Source organism: Geotrypetes seraphini, chromosome 3, assembly GCF_902459505.1.
Source record: "Geotrypetes seraphini chromosome 3, aGeoSer1.1, whole genome shotgun sequence".
Lineage (NCBI taxonomy): Eukaryota > Metazoa > Chordata > Amphibia > Gymnophiona > Dermophiidae > Geotrypetes > Geotrypetes seraphini.
This window is the reverse complement of record NC_047086.1, coordinates 38,941,194-38,961,883: the sequence shown is the minus strand read 5'-3', so window position 1 is coordinate 38,961,883 and position 20,690 is coordinate 38,941,194. Positions and strand designations below refer to the sequence as shown.

At 45.6% G+C, this 20,690-nt stretch overlaps 1 protein-coding gene across 3 annotated transcripts in view; it reads left to right on the top strand.

The window, feature by feature from the left end:
- FBXL4 (F-box and leucine rich repeat protein 4) overlaps positions 1 to 20,241 on the top strand; it is a 73,211-nt gene extending 52,970 nt beyond the window's left edge. For 2 of the 3 annotated variants that reach the window (XM_033938873.1, XM_033938874.1), the window contains exons 6-8: positions 5,541 to 5,612; positions 15,243 to 15,555; positions 18,240 to 20,241. In XM_033938873.1, the coding sequence (XP_033794764.1) occupies positions 5,541 to 5,612; positions 15,243 to 15,555; positions 18,240 to 18,403 (549 nt within the window). In that variant the 3' untranslated portion in view covers positions 18,404 to 20,241. The remainder of the gene's footprint in view (positions 1 to 5,540; positions 5,613 to 15,242; positions 15,556 to 18,239) is intronic. The other variant, XM_033938875.1, reaches the window with a different exon arrangement.
- The last annotated feature ends 449 nt before the right edge of the window (positions 20,242 to 20,690 follow it).

The window sequence follows — 20,690 nt, the reverse complement described above, 5'->3', positions numbered from 1 at the left end:
TTGCAGGAGAGGAGAAGTTTGATTGACTCGCACAGCCGCGCGTGCACGGCTTTTTGAACGCGTGCAGCTCGGGAAAAAAGGAAGCCGGCAAACTCAGAATATAAGGTGAGGTGGAGGGAGGGTGGGGACTGCTGGACCTTTATTTAAGTATATAAATACTTAAATAAATATTGAGGCCTCTGCCTTGGGGCAGAATGATTTGTTTGTAATGTCTGCCGGTGCAGAGTCCAAGCGCTGGAGTGCATTCCAGGCGATCTAGGAGCCCTATTGGAATACGCTCACTCATCAACAACATAGTCTTATATTGAATAAATAATTGGTTTCTGTGGGTGGAAGTTGGGTGAGGGGAGTTGCACTGATTATGGGATGGTGGTAGTTTTTTTTTGGGGGGGAGGGATGTTATATGGGAAAAAAAAACCCTCCTGCAAATATATTTTTCTCTTTCTGCTTTCTCTTAAACATTGGCCTCTACTGTTCACTTCTTTGGTATTGTATCATATTTTTATCTTACTTTTGTTTATTATTGTAAAATTCTTCTGTAATCGGTAACTTGGACTGGATGTATTCCTATTTGGCCTTTGTTTGTTTGTTATGTGGTTTGCTCGCAATAAAGATGATTATATATTTAAAAGATTCACCATGGTGGCTCCACATTTTGATTCAATTGCATTACAAGCAGCATTTCCCACAGCCCTTCTGTCATGTTTTCCACTCCCTCCTCGGTATCATCAGCCTGAGTGAGAGTGGTTCTTTAACTTGCAAACATTTGTACACAGCCTGTGCTCTTTCATAAGACAGGATCGACGAGGGCAACCTATTAATATAATGGTGGCGCTGCTGATTTGCTTACACATCTCTAGTTTAGCAGCAGGAACTTTGATTTATAAGAACGGAATAAGCTAAATATTAGAGTACTAAGGCTTAAATGGGATGGCAGTGGCGGTGACGGGGCGGTGAAAGGGATGGTGGTGACGGTGACGGGCCGGTGAAGGGAACGGCGGTGACGGGGCAGTGCAGAGGATGGTGGGCCGGGGACGGGGCGGTGACGGGGGCACCCCGTGTCATTCTCTAGTCTCACCTTCTTAGATTTGGGTTTTTGGTTTGGTTTGTTTTTTACACTTTTATATTAAGCCTATATAGTTGCAATCTCAGGTATATCAGAGCATATTTTTGATGTCACTGAGTATTTGTAAAGCTGCAAGACCATTGGTATTAAATAGTTGATTTCTTGTTATGTTGCTATATATATTTGAGTATTTGAAGAGAATGTGAAATTTCAGGTCAGCAAACAAATGAAGAATTGTAATGCTATCCTGTTCCATTGTGACAGATATCTTTTTGCAGTAAATAATTCCATGTTGTCAGTTCGGGGCCCAGTTATATGGAATACTTTGTCAGTTTCTATGCGTCAATTGACTATGCTTTGTCAATTTAGAAAAGAGGTAAAAACTGTATTATTTGCACGTGCTTTTGGCACAAGCAGTGGAGGCGTAACAGATTCTATCTTTTAGTGTTAGGCTGTGGTTGGCAACAGCTTTGAACTGTCTTTTTGAAGATGTAATTTTCAGATTATGTAAAGATGTTCAGATGTTTTATGATTTTTATGTGTATTTCCATTGTATTTTGTTGTTTTGTTAATTGCTGTTTGTGTATGTTCACATTGGTCCCCACCTAGACTTGTAGATAGGCGGGCTACAAATAATTTTAAATAAATACAAATAAAATAAATATTTTTTAGAAAGTGGTGCTAACAGTACTGTATCAGTTCGCTTCTAACTTGTTTTAGTCTTGTATCATTTGTCCCTTATGTTCTCCTACTTCCCCTTCTGTATTCTTTTTGGTTTTTCCCTCTACTTTAGAAACATAGAAACATGGTAGCAGATAAAGGCCAAATGGCCCTTCCAGTCTGTCCATCCGCAGCATTCACGTTCTCCTCCTCTCCATAGAAACTTGATGGAAGAAACCCACTTAATGTGTTTCTTTTGCTTAAACTTTCATTTCCCCGTTTGAGACGTTCCTTCTTTCTTGGGGGATAGCTGAGGCAAATGGGGAAGTAAGGTTTGGGAAGTCGCAGCATATTACATAGGTGGTGGTCACGCTCTCTAGGTCAGTGGTCTCCATCGTGCAACCCTCAAAGTTCTCCATTGCAGCCCTCAAACAGTTGGCCGAAATGCTCTTCAAATCCTTTAAATTTGTTAATTTCAATCTTGCCCACTTGATACGTATATTAAGTGCAACCAATCTCTTAAGTGTGCATACTCTCTGGTGGCCAGTAAATCAGATACTTGAAAACATTTTAAAAAATTTGGTGGCCCTTTTTCTAAGCTGTGGGAAAAAGTGATCTTAGCGTGTGCGTACATGTTAGTGCTTATACCAACTTAGTAAGACTAGCCAAAATGAACTGAATTTTATTTGCTCTTTTTTACGACTAGTTTGTTGTTCATGGCATTGCTATGCTGATGTATTGAGATGAGGGTATGTCTTTTTTCTTTTTTTGTATTTCGTGTTGGGGGGAGGGAGAAGAAGCGAACATTCTGAGCTGAGATAGAATGGGGTTTGAACTTGAACTATTTGCTTGTTGGTTTTTTTTTTGGTGGGGGAGTTGATGCCATACAGCAGTGTATCTCAAACTGTGTGCCAAGGCTCCTGAGATTTCAGGTGTGCCGCGGTACACTGGGGAGGAGGAGAGGCACCAGCTGACTGCCTACAGAACGCGCCTCTCATGGCGAGAGGCACATCCTGTAGGCAATAAGTGGGCGCCAGCACCTGTCCTTCTCCCTGGCCCTCTTCCCTTCTGGCACCCCCTCAGTGGCATCTCAGGGCCTGCCTGGAGGGCCTTCACACACACACGGATATCGACATGATGATGTCACGCATACACGTGATGTCATCATTGCAATATCTGGGCACTGAGAGATTGGAGAAACTGGGGCTCTTTTCCCTGGAGAAGAGGAGACTTAGTGGGGATATGATAGAGACTTACAAGATCACGAAGGGCATAGAGAGAGTAGAGAGGGACAGATCCTTCAAACTTTCGAAAAATAAAAGAACAAGAGGGCATTCGGAAAAGTTGAAAGGGGACAGATTCAAAACAAATGCTAGGAAGTTCTTCTTTACCCAACGTGTGGTGGACACCTGGATTGCGCTTCCAGAGGACGTTATAGGGCAGCGAACGGTACTGGGGTTTAAGAAAGGATTGGACAATTTCCTGCTGGAAAAGGAGATAGAGGGGTATAGATAGAGGATTACTGCACAAGTCCTGGACCTGTTGGGCCGCCGCGTGAGCGGACTGCTGGGCACGATGGACCTCTGGTCTGACCCAGCAGAGGCACATAAGAACATGAGGCACATAAGAACATAAGCAATGCCTCTGCTGGGTCAGACCTGAGGTCCATCATGCCCAGCAGTCCGCTCACGCGGTGGCCCAACAGGTCCAGGACCTGTGCAGAAATCCTCTATTTATACCCTTCTATCCTCTTTTCCAGCAGGAAACTGTCCAATCCTTTCTTAAATCCCAGTACCGTACTCTGCCCTATTACATTCTCTGGAAGCGCATTCCAGGTGTCCACCACACGTTGGGTAAAGAAGAACTTCCTAGCATTTGTTTTGAATCTGTCCCCTTTCAACTTTTCCAGATGCCCTCTTGTTCTTTTATTTTTTGAAAGTGTGAAGAATCTGTCCCTCTCTACTCTCTCTATGCCCTTCATGATCTTATAAGTCTCTATCATATCCCCTCTAAGTCTCCTCTTCTCCAGGGAAAAGAGACCCAGTTTCTCCAATCTCTCAGCATATGGAAGGTTTTCCATCCCTTTTATCAGACGTGTCGCTCTCCTCTGAACCCTCTCGAGTATCGCCATATCCTTCTTAAGGTACGGCGACCAATATTGGACGCAGTATTCCAGATGCGGGCGCACCATCGCCCGATACAACGGCAGGATAACTTCTTTCGTCCTGGTTGTGATACCCTTCTTGATTATACCTAGCATTCTATTTGCTTTCTTAGCGGCCGCTGCGCACTGTGCCGTCGGCTTCATTGTCATGTCCACCATTACCCCTAAGTCCCTTTCCTGGGTACTCTCATTCAATAACATCCCTCCCATCGTATAGTTGTACCTCAGGTTTCTGCTTCCCACATGCAGTACTTTACATTTCTCAACGTTGAACTTCATCTGCCATCTCGTCGCCCATTCCCCTAGTTTATTCAGGTCCCTTTGCAATTCTTCGCAGTCCTCTTTAGTCCGAGCTCCACTGAATAGTTTGGTGTCGTCTGCAAATTTTATTATCTCACACGTCGTCCCTATTTCTAGATCATTTATGAATATATTAAATAGTAGTGGCCCGAGCACCGAGCCCTGCGGAACACCACTTGTGACCCTCTTCCAGTCCGACTAGTGGCCCTTCACCCCTACCCTCTGTTTCCTACCCGCCAACCAGTTTCTGATCCATCTATGCACATCTCCATCCACCCCATGGTTCTTCAGTTTCCGGCACTTCTTATGTTCTTGAGCCACAGCTACTACCTTTAGTATGCCGCAGCTCGAAAGTTTGCGGGACACTGCCACACAGGGAGAGATCAGGAGAGGATTGTGGTATAGGGATGTGGAGGATGTAGCTCTGGGATTCTTACCCCTTTCAGCATCGTTGGAGGCATAGGAGTTTGAAAAGTAATGCTTGGATGTTACCAGCCTTTACTATAATATTCACCAAATTGCAATAAATAAAATGCATTCAAACCATGCACTAAAGTTTGTTAAAATGTACCAGACTAAAAAAACAAACAAAACAAAAACAACCCTCAAATGCTGTTATACAACTGTGCAAAGTACAACAAAAAATAACATTTTTGTAAAACTGATTCTTATTTCAAAAGCATGCATAGCAAATATATAAATAAGTTCACAGAGAGTACCGTAGGGGTGTTTCTGAGCAGCACCTGTTCATTTTCCATGAGATTGCTTTTGTTTTAGTCAGCATGCTACTAGTGACAAGCGCTCAATGCTTCTCAGCATTTTTGTCAGCGTAAGAGGAATCCTCTGACATTAAGGTCAGCAGCTCAAGCCCGAAGCTTTGCAACTCTATTGACAGTTCTATCAGGCTTCAGCTGATCACCGAATGTTGGAGCTTCTACCGCTGCTCCTCTGGGATGTCGCCAAGTCTCTGCACCTCTGATGTAGCCTGGTTTCTTGACATTGAACTTCACCATGTAGCAGCTCTCCTGTGTGTCTGGGGTGGGGTAGGATGGGGAGTGGGTGGAAGGGAGGGAGGAAACACAGAAACCAGGGGAAAGAGGTATCAGCCAGGCACATGGAACCACATGTGAACTGACCTGCACTGAAGCCCATAATGATTTCTTTGACTTTGAGTTAATGAATGACTAATACCTCAGGGGGCTCATTAAATGGCATATGTGGTATCTGTAGGAAGTGTAGTGCTATAGTCGAAGCTATGCAGTGACAGCTTTTAATGACTAATTGACCTCTTCTTTTCCCCCCTTCCCCCCCTGTTAATCCTTCTACTTTTGTTGTGGTCCCCAATTGTAGCAAACAGCATTGCTCAGTATTCTAAACTTCTGCTCGGGGCTCCAACACTTAAACCTTGGAAGCTGTGTTATGGTAGGTATTTGAAGTCACTTTTACTTTTGTAATTTAGCCTTGGCTGTTTTGTCTTTATGTATTTACTACTACACTTCTCCCTCCGTATTCGCGGGGGATGCAGGCGGACCATAGGCGCGAATAACTTTTTAAATGTTATTCACGGTTTTTAGAAAAAAACCTTCTGTTTTTATTATTGGAACCGCGAAAAACTTTTCTACAGCGATTTCAGGACAGGCATGCTGGGAAGAAGCCTTTGTCTGTATGAATGATGGGAAGCAGCGTTTTTCTCAGTGCACAGAATTTTCAGAGTGAATGGTAAGCGATACACTTTTTTATCGATACAGTAAAAGGAAAAATAATTTTAACGATGATGTAATTTTGGGGGGTGGAGTCAGCTTCCGAAAAATCGCGTATAAGCAAATCCTCAGATACGGATACGGAGGGAGAAGTACTATTTATTATTTCTATAGTGCTACCAGATGCACGCTGTACATTAAACATGCAAGAGAGGCCCTGATTCTCCAAAAGTGCGTCCCGATTTTAGGCAGCTGTAGATGTCCTACAGCTGTCTAATCAGCCAATCGGGATGCACGTTTTTAAAAAAAAAATGCTCCCCAGGCAGGCCGCCCGGGAGAGGCGTCCTATACTAAACGCCGATTCTGTAACCGGCGTCTTTAGAGAATCGGACGCGGCCGCTATACTTATGGCAGCAAGGGATCTCCTTGCTGCAATATGTATAGCGGCCGAGGTTGTTGCGGCCGCCTGTCCCATCACCGACAGGAGAATGCCTAACTCCTCCTGTCGGAACCCCGAGCCCCCTCCCCCTCAAACTCGTAATCGCCGACAGGAGGATGCCCAACTCCTCCTGTCGGAACCCCGGACCCCCCTCCCCCCCAAACTCGTAATCGCCGACAGGAGGATGCCCAACTCCTCCTGTCGGAACCCCGGAACCCCCTCCCCCCCAAAACTCGTAATCGCCGACAGGAGGATGCCCAACTCCTCCTGTCGGAACCCCCTTCCCCCCAAACTCGTAATCGCCGACAGGAGGATGCCCAACTTCTCCTGCCGGAAAGACCAACGACCCCCCGCCCCAACTAATCTCCCTCCCCCAACTAACCTTTCAATGTTGGTCAGCTGGACGGCTCTTGCTGCCGTCCAACCGACGGGTCTGCCTCGTGGGAATGAGACGGCACGCCCCTTCCCGGCCCATCCCCGCTAAATCTAAGGCCTGATTGGCCCAGGCTAGGCACCTTGGCCAATCAGGCCTTAGGATTAGTGGGGATGGGCGGACCCGCTATGCCTAAGGCCTGATTGGTCCAGGCTTCTACAGCCTGGGCCAATCAGGCCTTAGATTTAGCGGGGATGGGCCGGGAAGGGGCGTGCTGTCTCAGTCGGCTGGACGGCAGCAAGACCCGTCCAGCTGACCAACATTGAAAGGTTAGTTGGGGGAGGGAGATTAGTTGGGGCGGGGGGTCGTTGGGCTTTCCGGCAGGAGGAGTTGGGCATCCTCCTGTCGGCAATTACGAGTTTGGGGGGGAGGGGGTTCCGGGGTTCCGACAGGAGGAGTTGGGCATCATCCTGTCGGCGATTACGAGTTTGGGGGGGAGGGGGGTTCCGGGGTTCCGACAGGAGGAGTTGGGCATCCTCCTGTCGGCGATTACGAGTTTGGGGGGGGGAGGGGGTTCCGGGGTTCCGACAGGAGGAGTTGGGCATCTTCCTGTCGGCGATTACGAGTTTGGGGGGGGGGGGGGTTCCGGGGTTCCGACAGGAGGATTTGGGCATCCTCCTGTCGGCGATTACGAGTTTGGGGGGGGAGGGGGTTCCGACAGGAGGAGTTGGGCATCCTCCTGTCGGCGATTACGAGTTTGGGGGGGGGGGGGTTCCGGGGTTCCGACAGGAGGAGTTGGGCATCCTCCTGTCGGCGATTACGAGTTTGGGGGGGGAGGGGGTTCTGACAGGAGGAGTTGGGCATCCTCCTGTCGGCGATTACGAGTTTGGGGGGGAGGGGGTTCCGGGGTTCCGACAAGAGGAGTTGGGCATCCTCCTGTCGGCGATTACGAGTTTGGGGGGGAGGGAGTTCCAGGGTTCGGGGTTCCGACAGGAGGAGTTAGGCATCCTCCTGTTGGTGATGGGACAGGCGGCTGCGGCCGCTATACTTTATTGCAGCAGGGAGATCCCTTGCCGCGATCAGTATAGCGTCCGCGTCTACTTACAATGTAGACCAGCATTTTGCTGGCCTACATTTTAAGCGTCTCTTCCTCTACTAGGGAGACGCGTAGGGCCGCCTAAGTTTGCCTAAGGCCTGTAGGCGAGCTTAGGCATCTTGCGGGTCTCCCTAGGCTCCCGGAGGCGCCTTCAGGCCTGCCTGGGGAGCATTTTTTTTAAAAAAAACGTGCATCCTGATTGGCTGATTAGACAGCTGTAGGACGTCTACAGCTGCCTAAAATCGGGACGCACTTTTGGAGAATCAGGGCCAGACAGTCCTTGCCCCAAAGAGCTTACGATGTAATTATGACAGACAAAGAGGTCAAAAAGGGTGAATCTATACATACTGCTCAGGTAGGGAATTAGAAAGGGAATGAGGAAGATAGGGTAGGGGACTAGAGAGAGAGAATGACAAACAGATATGGGTGCTTTACAAGTAATTTGGGTTAGAACTTAAATGCAACTTCAAAAGAGTAGGCTTTCAGCATGGATTTGAATACCGCCAGAGAAGGAGCCTGATGTATTGAGCCAGGCAGTTTGTTTGAGGCATACGGCGCAGCAGAGGAGAAGGGACAGAGCCAGAAGTTGGCAGTAGAGGAGAAAGGGTACAGACAAGAGACCCAGCTAAAGGAGTTCCCGGGGCAGAGTTAAGGGAGAGATAAGCGAGGAGAAATACTGAGGAGCTGCAGAATGAATACATTTTGAACTGTGTGCAGAAATGGACAGGAAGCCAGTGAGGTGACCTGTTTTTCTTTGTTATGGTTCAGGTTTTATGGTTCATAGACAAAATCGCGCGAGACAACAGCGCGCCGACAACTGAGCGTAAGGTTGACGGCGCGCCGAAGAAAAGCACTATTTTAAAGGGTTCCAACGGGGGGTGTTGGTGGGGAACCCCCCTATTTTACTTAACAGACATCGCGCTGGCGTTGTGGGGGGTTTGGGGGGTTGTAACCCCCCTCATTATACTTGAAACCGAACTTTTTGCCTGTTTTTTAGGGAAAAAGTTGTTTTAAGTATAATATGAGGGGTTACAACCCCCCAAACCCCCCACAACGGCAGCGCAATGTCTGTTAAGTAAGGTGGGGGGGTTCCCCCTCACACCCCCTGTCGGAGCCCTTTAAAATAGTGCTTTTCTTCGGTGCGCCATCAACCTTGCGCTCAGTTGTCGGCGCGCCATTGTCTCGCGCGATTTACTCCCGTCACCGGTTTTATACGGAGTAGTACTTTCCATGATGAGTAAAAGAGCATTGCGATTTTGTCTATCATGACTTAACTACAAGACTCCTGAGGCAGGCCACATGTGGGCTGAAACACAATCGTGTCGAGTCAATCACAAGAAAAAGAGACTGAACACCATTGGTCACCTTTGTTGTTGTGTTTTTGCTATTCACTGGCAGAATATGAAGCAGACAGCGGAATTTTGAACCGATTGAAGGGAGAGAGATGGTTTAGCTCAAGATGTGAGAAGCAAGCTGCAGTGAGAGGTGATGAGAGCTTAGATGAGGGTCATGGCAGTGTGCTTAAAAAAGGCCGGATTTTAGTGACGTTGTAGATAAAGAAATGACAGGTTTTGGCAGTCTGTTGGATATATGAAGAGAAGGAAAGAGATGAGTCAAAGATGACTAAACTAAATTAAACTAAACCTTGGGTTTATATACCGCAACATCTCCATGAATGCGGAGCTCGGCACGGTTTACAGGAAGAAGGATGAGAGAGGAACTACAGTGGAGAGATTAAAGAGTTAGGTGTAAAGGGGGAAGGTGAGAGGCCTAAGAGGGGGGAAGTGTTACAGTTTTGAGAATAGCCAGGTTTTTAGGTGTTTGCGGAAGAGTTGGAGGGAGTTTGAGGTTCGGAGTGGGGAGGTGAGGTTATTCCAGATCTCAGTGATTCTAAAGGGGAGGGATGACCCAAGTTTGCCTGCATGGGAAATACCTTTTATGGAAGGGAAGGATAGTTTAAAAATTTGGGAGGATCTGGAGGAAGTAGGGGTTGGGGAGTTCCAGGATAGAGGGATAACGGCAGGAAGGATGCCATGTAGGATCTTGTAGGCCAGACACGCACATTTGAAGTGGATGCTGGGGATTACTGGGAGCCAATGGAGCTTAGACAGGAGTGGTGAGACGTGATCAAATTTGCTTTTCGCGAAAACAAGCTTAGCTGTGGCGTTCTGAATCCGCTGAAGTCTGTGGAGGCTTTTCTTGGTTAGGCTGAGGTAGATAGAATTGCAATAATCCAATCTGGAGAGGATGATGGATTGTACTAGGACTGCGAAGTGTTTTTGGTGAAAATAGGGTCTGACTTTCCTTAGCATGTGAAGGCTGAAGAAGCATTTCTTCACCAGGGATTGGAGATGTTCGTTGAAGGATAGAGAAGAGTCAAAGGTGACACCCAGAACTTTGCTTGAGAACTCGAGCTGTAATGGGGGGCCGGAGGACAATGAGATGGAGGAAGGTAGATGGTCTAATTTTGGGCCGAGCCAAAGGAGTTTTGTTTTGGACTCGTTTAGTTTCATATGCATTGTGAATGCCCAGGATTGGAGGTTCTTTATGCATGAGGATATGTTCGTGGAGAGGTTAGTGAGGTTCGAGTCGGTCTCAAGGAGGATGAGGATGTCATCAGCGTAAGTGTAAAGAGTTTCAAGGGGGGATAGTTGGAGTAGTTTCAGGGAGGACATGTAAATGTTAAAGAGGATTGGGGAGAGGGGTAAGCCTTGTGGGACACCACAAGTCGGGGTCCAGGGGGAAGATGAGGTGCCGCTCATGTTAACCATGTAAGAGCAGGAGCGCAAGAATTTGGAGAACCAATCAAGAACTATGGAGCTAATGCCTATCTCGGAGAGTTGGAAAATTAGAATGTCGTGGTGGACGTCAAAAGCTGCGGAGAGGTCGAATTGTAGAAGGACAGCAAACTTGTTACGAGAATGCAGTTGCTGAACCTTAGAGATTTGAGAGGCCAATAGGGATTCAGTGCAGAAGTTGGGTCTGAAGCCATATTGGTAAGGTAAGAGGATGGAGAATCTTTCTAAGTAGGAAGAGAGCTGGGTAGATATGATAGACTTGAGCAGTTTGGTGAGGAGAGGGATATTTGCTATTGGACGGTAGTTGGATGGTATGGAGGGGTCTAGGTCAGCTTTTTTCAGTAAAGGGGTCAATGCGATGTGTCCCATTTCAGTGGAGAATAGGCCTGATAATAGGGCAGAATTTATGAGTTTGGTAAGAGATGTGATGGCCTGTGCAGGGATTTTCTCAAATAGGTAGGAGGTTGCAAGCTGACGAGACAGGGAGGATGTATTTGGAGAGGGTAAAAAAAAAAAAATTAAAATGTTAGTGTCTCCAGGTTATTAAATATAAATAAACAAAGAAATAAATATTACCTGGTTGTGAGGTAGAGGTGGGCAGCGTGGACTGAGCCCTGGGAAGCAGTCCTGGACCCATTTGCTGGTCCGGCAGTGGATCTGGCGTTCGTCCTGGATCTGCAAATTGCGTGGTCATTCCAGGCCATTTAAAGAGAGCGGAGGTTCAGGAAGTACAGAGGGAGGCATGCCCAGCCTTCATCCAAGTCACAGGAGGCTCGTTTTTGCGGGGAAAAGTGGCAGGAGATACCCCATTTCTGCCAGAGTCCGGAACCGCATTTGGCGACATCTGCGGATATGTGCACAATGATGTCACCATGTGTGAATTGCCCAGAGTTGGCCCCAATAATAAAGAAGGCCTGAAGAAGGTTTTGGGCCTAGGGGCCTCAATATTTAATAAAAATATATTTTTAAAAGTGGGCTGGGGCAGGAAAGGCTCCAAAGTGGTGAGTTAGAGTGGGCCCGTGGTGTTGCAGTGATGGGCACAGTAGTGCTTTCGTGCATGCAGAGAGCACGCGTTGAGTTGTGGAGATGGCCCTCAAGGATGCCGGGAGCTGCAGAAAGCCCAAAATTGTTTAGTTCATTTATTAATCATTTAAACTTATGCTTCCTGATGGTTGTAAAAATATGGATGGTGTCGTCGAGAACGTTTCGGCTTCCTAGCGAGTTCAAGCAGTGTACTTGGCCATTTCAGGTACAGACCCACATAACTGGTGTGTCCAGTGCCTAGGTCCTGATCACAGACATATTTCTTGCAAGCTCTGCTCAACTGCAGAAGAAGTCACTTAAAGCCAGGAAGTTGCAATACGAGAAACTTTTCAGGTCAGAAAGAGCGGACTAGGATGCTACACTCGCACTTGAATCAAGTACCTATCTCGGTGCACCTGATCTCAGCCCAGTCCGAGCAATAGCCTATGCCTGCATCGAAGGACCACTCTCGGACTCCCAAGTGTTAAGAGTCCTGGAGGAGGGGACACACATCCTCCAAAGAGCGCACTTCTTTATCAGGTTCCTTGAGGCATGACTTCAGATCCTTATTCACCACCTCCTCGCAGAAGTTCTCCACCAGAAAGTCTCTCTTTTACAAAATATATCAAACAGATAGGCTAGGCTTTTCCAATAAACATGGAATCGGAGACAGAGCCTAGAGCAGAGTTAATGGACGCTTTAGATTACAAAGAGTGTCCAAGAGATTGCATAAAACTACCATGCCACAGTTTACTAAACAAGGCATTATTCAAAAACTGGGAAGTGTCTCTCTCTGTCCTGTAGCTCTACGCAAGCTTGATACTCTGTACAGGATGCAGTCTTGCCCAGAATTTGACAGACTCCAATTAAAACATCAGTCCTTTAGAGTCTGCTTTAAAGAAGGTACATAGTTCCAAACCTTACACAAGCACTCCACCTATAAGAGAAGGTAGAACACACGACAAGTTTGGTTGCAGGGCATTCCAAAGCTCCATGCTTGAAAGCAGAATCTTAGATTACAACTTTTATATGACTTACCGTATTTTTTGCTCCATTAGATGCACTTTCTGTCCCCCCAAAAGTGGGTGAAAATAGCACAGTTACTTACCGTAACAGGTGTTATCTAGGGACAGCAGGCAGCTATTCTCACAAGTGGGTGACGTCATCCAACAGAGCTTGCTTGTAGAAACTTCAGAAGTTTCAAGTCGCCCGCACCGCACATGCGCGAGTGCCTTCCTGCCCGACATCGGGCGCGTCTCCTCAGTTCAGATAATTAGCAGAGAAGCCAACCCAGGGGAGGTGGGTGGGATGTGAGAATAGCTGTCTGCTGTCCCTGGATAACACCTGTTACGGTAAGTAACTGTGCTTTATCCCAGGACAAGCAGGCAGGTATTCTCACAAGTGGGTGACCTCCAAGCTAACCAAAATGGGATGGTGGGAGAGTTGGCAACTTAGGAGAATAAATTTTGCAATACTGTTTGGCCAAACTGTCCATCCCGTCTGGAGAAAGTATCCAGACAATAGTGAGAAGTGAAGGTATGAACCGAGGACCAAGTAGCAGCTTTACAAATTTCCTCAATTGGTGTCGATCTGAGGAAAGCTACAGAAGCTGCCATCGCTCTGACCTTATGGGCTGCAACTTTACTGTGCAGAGGTAATCCAGCCTGGGCATAGCAGAATGAGATACAAGCCGCCATCCAGTTGGAGATGGTACGCTTAGAGATAGGATGTCCCAACTTGTTCAATCAAAGGAGACAAAAAGTTGAGGAACAGTTCTGTGTGGTTTGGTGCGTTCCAAATAGAAAGCCAAAGCACGTTTACAGTCCAGAGTATGAAGAACAACTTCTCCAGGATGAGAATGAGGCTTGGGAAAAAACACTGGAAGAGTAGTGGATTGGTTGAGATGAAATTCCGAAACCACCTTAGGAAATTTCGGATGAGTGCGAAGAACCACCTTGTCATGATGGAATACTGTAAACCAACGCTTGGATGGGTCCGCAACCAACGCTTGGAGCTCACTGATGCGTCGAGCAGAAGTGAGGGCTATAAGAAACACCACTTTCCAAGTGAGATACTTCAGATGAGCCATGTCAATTGGTTCAAATGGAGGCTTCATCAGTTGAGCAAGAACAACATTGAGGTCCCAAACCACAGGAGGCGGTTTGAGAGAAGGGTTGACATTGAAAAGTCTTTTCATGAATCTGGAAACCACTGGATGAGCAGAGAGGGGTTTCCTGTCAACAGGCTGATGGAAAGCAGCAATTGCACTGAGATGGACTCGTATCGATGTAGACTTGAGGCCAGAATGAGATAAGTGCAAAAGATAGTCCAAAACAGAAGGTAAGGAGGAATGCTGAGGCTCCTTATGATGAGAAAAACACCAGGTAGAGAATCTAGTCCATTTTTGGTGATAGCATTGTCTAGTAGTAGGTTTTCGTGAAGCTTCCAAAACATCCCTCACAGGTTGAGAAAACTGGAGAGGAGTTATGTTGAGAGGAACCAAGCTGTCAGGTGTAGAGACTGCAGGTTGGGATGAAGTAGAGATCCCTGATGCTGTGTAAGCAGAGAGGGAAAAACTGGTAGAAATTAGGAAAACCGCCTAATATTAGATTTTTTTACTTGCCTACCTGATGCTTAATATTTTCAGGAGAAAAATTTTAACATTTTTATGGTGCCTTAAGCTAATTACCTGAATGTAAACTACTTATACAATTAGTAGGTGGTATATTAAGAACCAAAATAAATAAATATTGATGAGACTCTTTACAGATAAACTTTTATGAATTTTTTCTAAAGATTTAAGAACCACTTTTCCCTACTGATAAATCAACTGGCACCAGAAGGACAGGAGATAGCTGAGAATGGGTAATGGACAGTGACAGGATGGAATGAAAATGATTTAAGAACATAACATAAGAACATAAGCATTGCCTCTGCCGAGTCAGACCATAGGTCCATCGTGCCCAGCAGTCCGCTCCCGCGGCGGCCCCCAGGTCAATGACCTGTAAGTGATCCTTTACTAAGACATCTTATCCTGTATAGTACCCCTCTAATTATACCCTTCAATCCCCTTTACCTTCAGGAACTCGTCCAATCCCTTTTTGAATCCCGAAATTGTACTTTGCTCTGCCACCTCCCTTCAATTTTTTTTGAGTGCCCTCTTGTTTTTGTTGCCCCTGCTAGTCTGAAGAATCTGTCCCTCTCTACCTTCTCTGTCCCCTGCATGATTTTGTAAGTTTCTATCATGTCCCCTCTAAGTGTCCGCTTTTCCAGGGAAAAGAGCCCCAGCTTCTCTAGCTTGATTATTGGTTCATTGGTAGACTTTTGTGAGGAAACAAAGTTTGGTTTTGTCTTGATTCAATTTGAATTTCTGCATCCAGGACTCCATCAAATTCAGCTCTAACTCTATAAGTTGAGCACTTTTGGATAGAGCTGCACTGCATGGAATGACTATCATTATATCGTCGGCGTAGCTAAACAACTTTGTACCCAGGTTACTTAAAGAATGGCCCAAAGACGATAGATCAACTAGAGATGAAGAAAATAAAGATTTGTTCAAAATAAGAAATAATATGAACCAGAGAACAAATTCATATCAAGTTGTATTGTTGTTTTGCTCACAGATTGAGGACTATGACTTGATCGCTAGCATGATGGGAGCTAAGTGTAAAAAGCTGCGTTCTCTGGATCTGTGGCGATGTAAAAACATTACTGAGAATGGCATTGCAGCATTGGTTTCTGGCTGCCAGAACCTGGAGGAACTTGACCTTGGCTGGTGCCCTACGTTACAGAGCAGCACTGGCTGCTTTGCTAAACTTGCTCGCAGTCTTGCGAACCTACGAAAGCTCTTTCTTACTGCCAACAGATCTGTGTGCGATGCCGACATTGAAGAACTGGCTGCTAACTGTAGCCGTCTGCAGTATCTTGATATATTAGGTAAGAACCTTAAAGGAACCTTCACACTATGAGGTGTGGAGTTGGGTTTTTTTTTTTCTTGGCTGGACTTGGTTTTATACTTAGACATTAAAAAATGTATATCACGCGATTGTGTAACACAGCAAGGCAAAACTGGTCTACTTTTGAAAGCAAAAATAAGGTACACTTCCCCCTCCATATTTGCGGTGATAGCGGAAAAACAACTCAGTGAATACAGAAAAAAAAACGCAAATAACTTTTTGTATGTTATTCGTGGTTTTCTGTTAAAAACCCTAGAGAATCTGTTAAAACTTCGAATAACGACCTGTTCCTGTGAAGAAAGTGTAGTGATTTTCTCTGTACAACGCCAGGAGCAGCGATTTTCTCTGATGTAATTTGGGGGGAGGGCGGAGCCTGCAAATGAAAAAACGTGAATAACCGAAACCGCGATTGGTGAAACCGCAAATATGGAGGGGGAAGTGTACTGCATTAGCTTAACAAAGTGAAGCCTCAGTTAAAAACATAAGAATAGCCACACTGGGTCAACTAGTTCAGCATCCAATTTACAACAGTGGCCAATCCATTTCACAAATACCTGGCAGAAACCCAAATAGTAGCAACATTCCATGCTTCCGATCCCAGGGCAAGCCGTGGCTTCCCTTATGCCTGTCTCAGTAGCAGATTATGGACTTTTCCTCTGGAAAATTGTTCCAACCTTTTTTAAACCCACATCCTCTTATAATGAGTTTAACTATTCTTTGAGTGAAAAAATACTTCCTCTTATTTGTTTTAAAAGTATTTCTGTGCGATTTCATTTTGTCCTTTAGCCTTTGTACTTTTGAAAGTGAAAAATCAGAATGTTGTAGCTCAATCATATCCTCCCTCAGCTGTCTCTTTTCCAAGCTGATGAGCCCTAACCTCTTTAGCCTTACCTACAATGTAGTTTTCATATAGGCTTAAACTTTCAGGTTTGCCTATATAAGTAACGAGCTGAATGTTCTAAATTTATTATAGCATTTCCTATATATATACTGTATACAATAATGGAGGCAGTCTGATCATTTGCATTGTGCAGTTAGAGCTGGCACAGCATTTTGTCTGCATAGGATGATGTCAGCTTTGAGCATAGGCCTTAAAACAAGGGTCCCCAGAGCAGCTCCCAGAGCAAGTCTTTTGACCCACTGTTCTTTCTATAGCAATGTCTGATTCTGGCCGTAGGAGCAAGTTTTATACATGGTGGTGCAGGCAGTGGTAGTGAACGGAGTCAGAACAGGACAGGATAGAAAACGAAATAAATAAATAAGGCTGGTAAGGTTCCCTGGCCTTGCTAGCCAAGAGGGAAGGTGAGTGAGAAAGGAAAGAAAAGATAGAGCACTGGGAAGATTAGAGGAAGGGAGGGTGGCGGAGGGAGGGAGGGAGAGGTAGAAAGGAGGTGAAGGAGCCAGTGAGTGAATCAAGAAGGGACAGGATGAAGAGTAAAGAGTTGCGCGGGAACAGAAATCCCACCTGTCCCCACCCGTCCCCGTGAGGAATCCCTCCATCCCCACCCGTCCCCGTGAGGATTCCCTTCCATCCCCGCCCGTCCCTATAAACTTCAGAAAGTTATTTCATTTAATTATGCTACTGAATTAAAGGCTCTGGTAGAAACCCATTTACAAATAAGCAAAAAGACTTTATTAATTTGGAAATATTAATTGGGAAGAATACATACTTTGTAAACGGGTCTCTACGAGAGCTTCTAATGTTTATAAATTTTTATCAACACAACTAATATACTACTTTATCCTGAAGCAAAAAAAAAAAAAGAAATATAATTATTTTCCTACCTTTGTTGCCTGGTTTCTGCTTTCCTCATGCTCTCATTCAATTCCTTCCATCCACTGTCTCTCTTCTCTCTGCGTCTTCCATTTGCTCTGTTACTATGCCTCTCCCTTTCTCTCCCCTTCCAAATTGGTCTGGCATCCGTCTTCTTCCCTCCGCTCCCCCCATAGTCTGGCATCTCTGTCTTCTTCCCTGCCAGCATCTTCTCCCCACTCTCTCTTCCCCATTTCCTTTCAGTGTCCTTCCCCCCCTCTGTCTTCCCCATGTCCATTCAGCGTCCTTCTCCACCCCTTTGTCTTCCTCATGTCCTTTCAGCATCCTTCTCCACCCCTTTGTCTTCCCCATGTGCTTTCAGCGTCCTTCTCCTCCCCCCCCCCATCTTCCCCATGTCCTTTCAGCGTCCTTCTCCACCCCTCTGTCTTCCCCAGTGCTTTCAGCGTCTTTCTCCCCCCTCAATTTTACCCATTTCCCTTAAGCGTCTTTTCCTCTCCACTCCACCTTTCCTCCCTTTCTCTCTCCCTGCCCCCTTACCTTCATGGCGCCTCCCCGCCCGACCGACAACAGAACAGGCCCGGTCCGACAAACCTCCCTGCCCTGTAGCCGTGAATCTAAATTACCTTCTTACAGCTGCTGGGTCTCCGTTCCCGTGCAGCTCTTTAATGAAGAGTAAGTGATTTCCATGCCAGTGGAGTGTGCAAAAGAGTTTAATTTAGTTCTTCCTTTGTTTCCTATTTGCAGCTAAATTGATTATAGTAGCAGGCCTGACGTGCTGTTGCTTGAAATTAGACAGGAACCTGTCTTCCGTTCTCATATTGGCAGCTATTGCTGTGATGGCATTCACTTGCCATGCTTTCTTTTTATCGTTCTCCTTTTTCTTTTCACAGGCACAAGGATGGTGAGCCCTGAATCTTTACGGAAACTGTTGCAGTCTTGTAAAGAGCTGGCTCTCCTGGATGTTTCCTTCTGTTCTCAGATAGACAACCAAGCTGTTCAGGAACTGAGTTCAAGTTTTCCTCATGTGGCTATAAAAAAAAGCTTCACTCAATAAGTTGTTGCACTTTTCTGGACCTTGTTGGCAGAACATTTATAATTTTTTCCCCATATTTGTGGTAAATTCAGCATAGATCTATTTTTAAGAAAATAAAATGTGAATCCTAACAAGAAATCTAGCCATTAAAATAGGTTTTGTTGGTCCCTTCATGAAATTGGGTAATTCTGCATCTTGGCTGTGATCTTGCTTGCTTCAGCAGTCCATGGAAATGTCTCCATGAGATGGGATGAAAATTGGAAGGTTTGTTGTGATGTTTCCTTCTGACTTCCTGTCTCATTTTTCCTTTTGCAAAAGCCTTACTAGATGTAATGTGCACATTAGCTTTGGCTTATTTTATTTTATTTCTTCCAGTTGTAGTTGGAAGGAAACATTTTTCCCTTTTTGGTCTGCCTGTTCATTTGCACTAGGAGGGTAGGTTAAAGGAACAGCTTCTCTGGTTTTTAGGTCTTTCAGGCTTCCTGGTTTCTTTTGCATATTAGATTGAATGAAATGGCTTCCTGATAGCAACTATGACTCAGGCCTTTACAGCTCTGGACTTTAATATAGTAACCTAGTTCCCTTGTTTTTCCAGTGAAGCCAAATGTTTCCCTAATACATGTACACCTTTCTGCTTCTCATTATTTTGGCTAAAATTAGGTGTAGTTAGGGTTACCAGATTTTCCAAACCCCCCTAGGCCCGTCCCCAGGCCTGCCCAGTTCCACCTAGCCCTGCCTCCCGTTTCCTGCTCTCATCGGGCAGAAGGGCATCAACGCACGTGCAGATGCGTCATCATGACGTCATGCACATATGCGGCATCCATATGTGCGCGAATAACCTCTTACCAGACGGGGATTTGTTGGAAGCTTTTCAAAACCAGGAACCATTCCATTCTGTAGGGTGATGTTAATAATCTGCACAAGAACTGGAAAGGATATCCCTATCCAGACTCTGAAGTACTACTGGTGAACACAAATCCCTAGTCGCAACTGTTGGCTTACAAGTCTGAAGCGCAGTACTCACTATTTCCTCTGTCACTGGTTCAAAATAAGTCCACTTTATATCCACGCTCCCCAGAGCACAATCGCTATTGGATACCATCAGTATTATACTCAATAGAATCCACCTTCATCTCAAAATATAGATTCAGCTCATCTGGCAAAAAAGGAACTATAGTGTTCTTGACTAATTCATTGACACTTAATCTTTTTACCACACTAAATAGCTCTCGAGGATTATTCATTACCATCGTAAGCTGGTCCTGGTAATATCGACTCCGAGTAACATGCACCTCCACCCTATACTCAAATCAACTAAGCATCAAAAGTATCTTTCAATTCTTGGGTTCTTTCTTTATGCTATCGCCATTCGGTCTTCTGCAATTCCCTCCTTTTTAACAGGTCATTATTCAACCACTTCTTCCTGAGTGAGTGAGGGAGAGAGCCTGATAGGGATCCAGGCCATGGTGATATATGAAACAAAGAGACAATTGCCTCTTTACTTCACCTATAAAGTTGGTGCTGTCGCACAAAGTTGACAACCTGTTTTAGAAAAGAAGACTACTATCTTGTGTTAGTGATTAGCAGAGGCAATTTAAGGGACTGATGTACTAAGGTTTTGTTGCACACAGATACAGAATAGGAAAGGAGCCGTAGTAATTCAGTTTCTAAAAGAGGTGGCTGCTGATCTGGGAGGGGATTCCTGCGCCTCATCCCCTTTTCCCAAATAAGTAGACAATGTCAGAGGGATGGGGAAGGGGGAAGCAAGAGAGAGTTGCTGACTTCTAAGTTTTTGGGCTGGCTCCTAAATTTTGTCAAGGCCTGGTGTAATGACAATTGCCAAAAGAAGGAATTAAACATTCTGCTAAAAACAAATGTGTCCTTTCTTACTTAAGTTGTATTTTTCTGACTCTTGTTCATATATGTGTCATTGTCTTGCTTAAACATGAAGACCTGAGAGGAAAGACAGAACAGAATACAATTGTTATTGTGCCAGGTATTTGTGACCTGATAGCAATGTTACTTACCGTAACAGTTGTTATCCAGGGACTAGTGGGTGATGTCATCCGACAGAGCCCCGATACGGACGTCTCACAAGCATATTTTGCTTGAAGAAACTCAGAAGTTTCAAGATGCCCGCACCGCGCATGCGCCAGTGCCTTCCCGCCCGATGGTCCGGGCGTGTCTCCTCAGTTCAGGTAGCTAGCAGAGAAGCCAACCCAGGGGAGGTGGGTGGGACGTGAGAATAGCTGCCTGCTGTCCCTGGATAACAACTGTTACGGTAAGTAACATTGCTTTATCCCAGGAC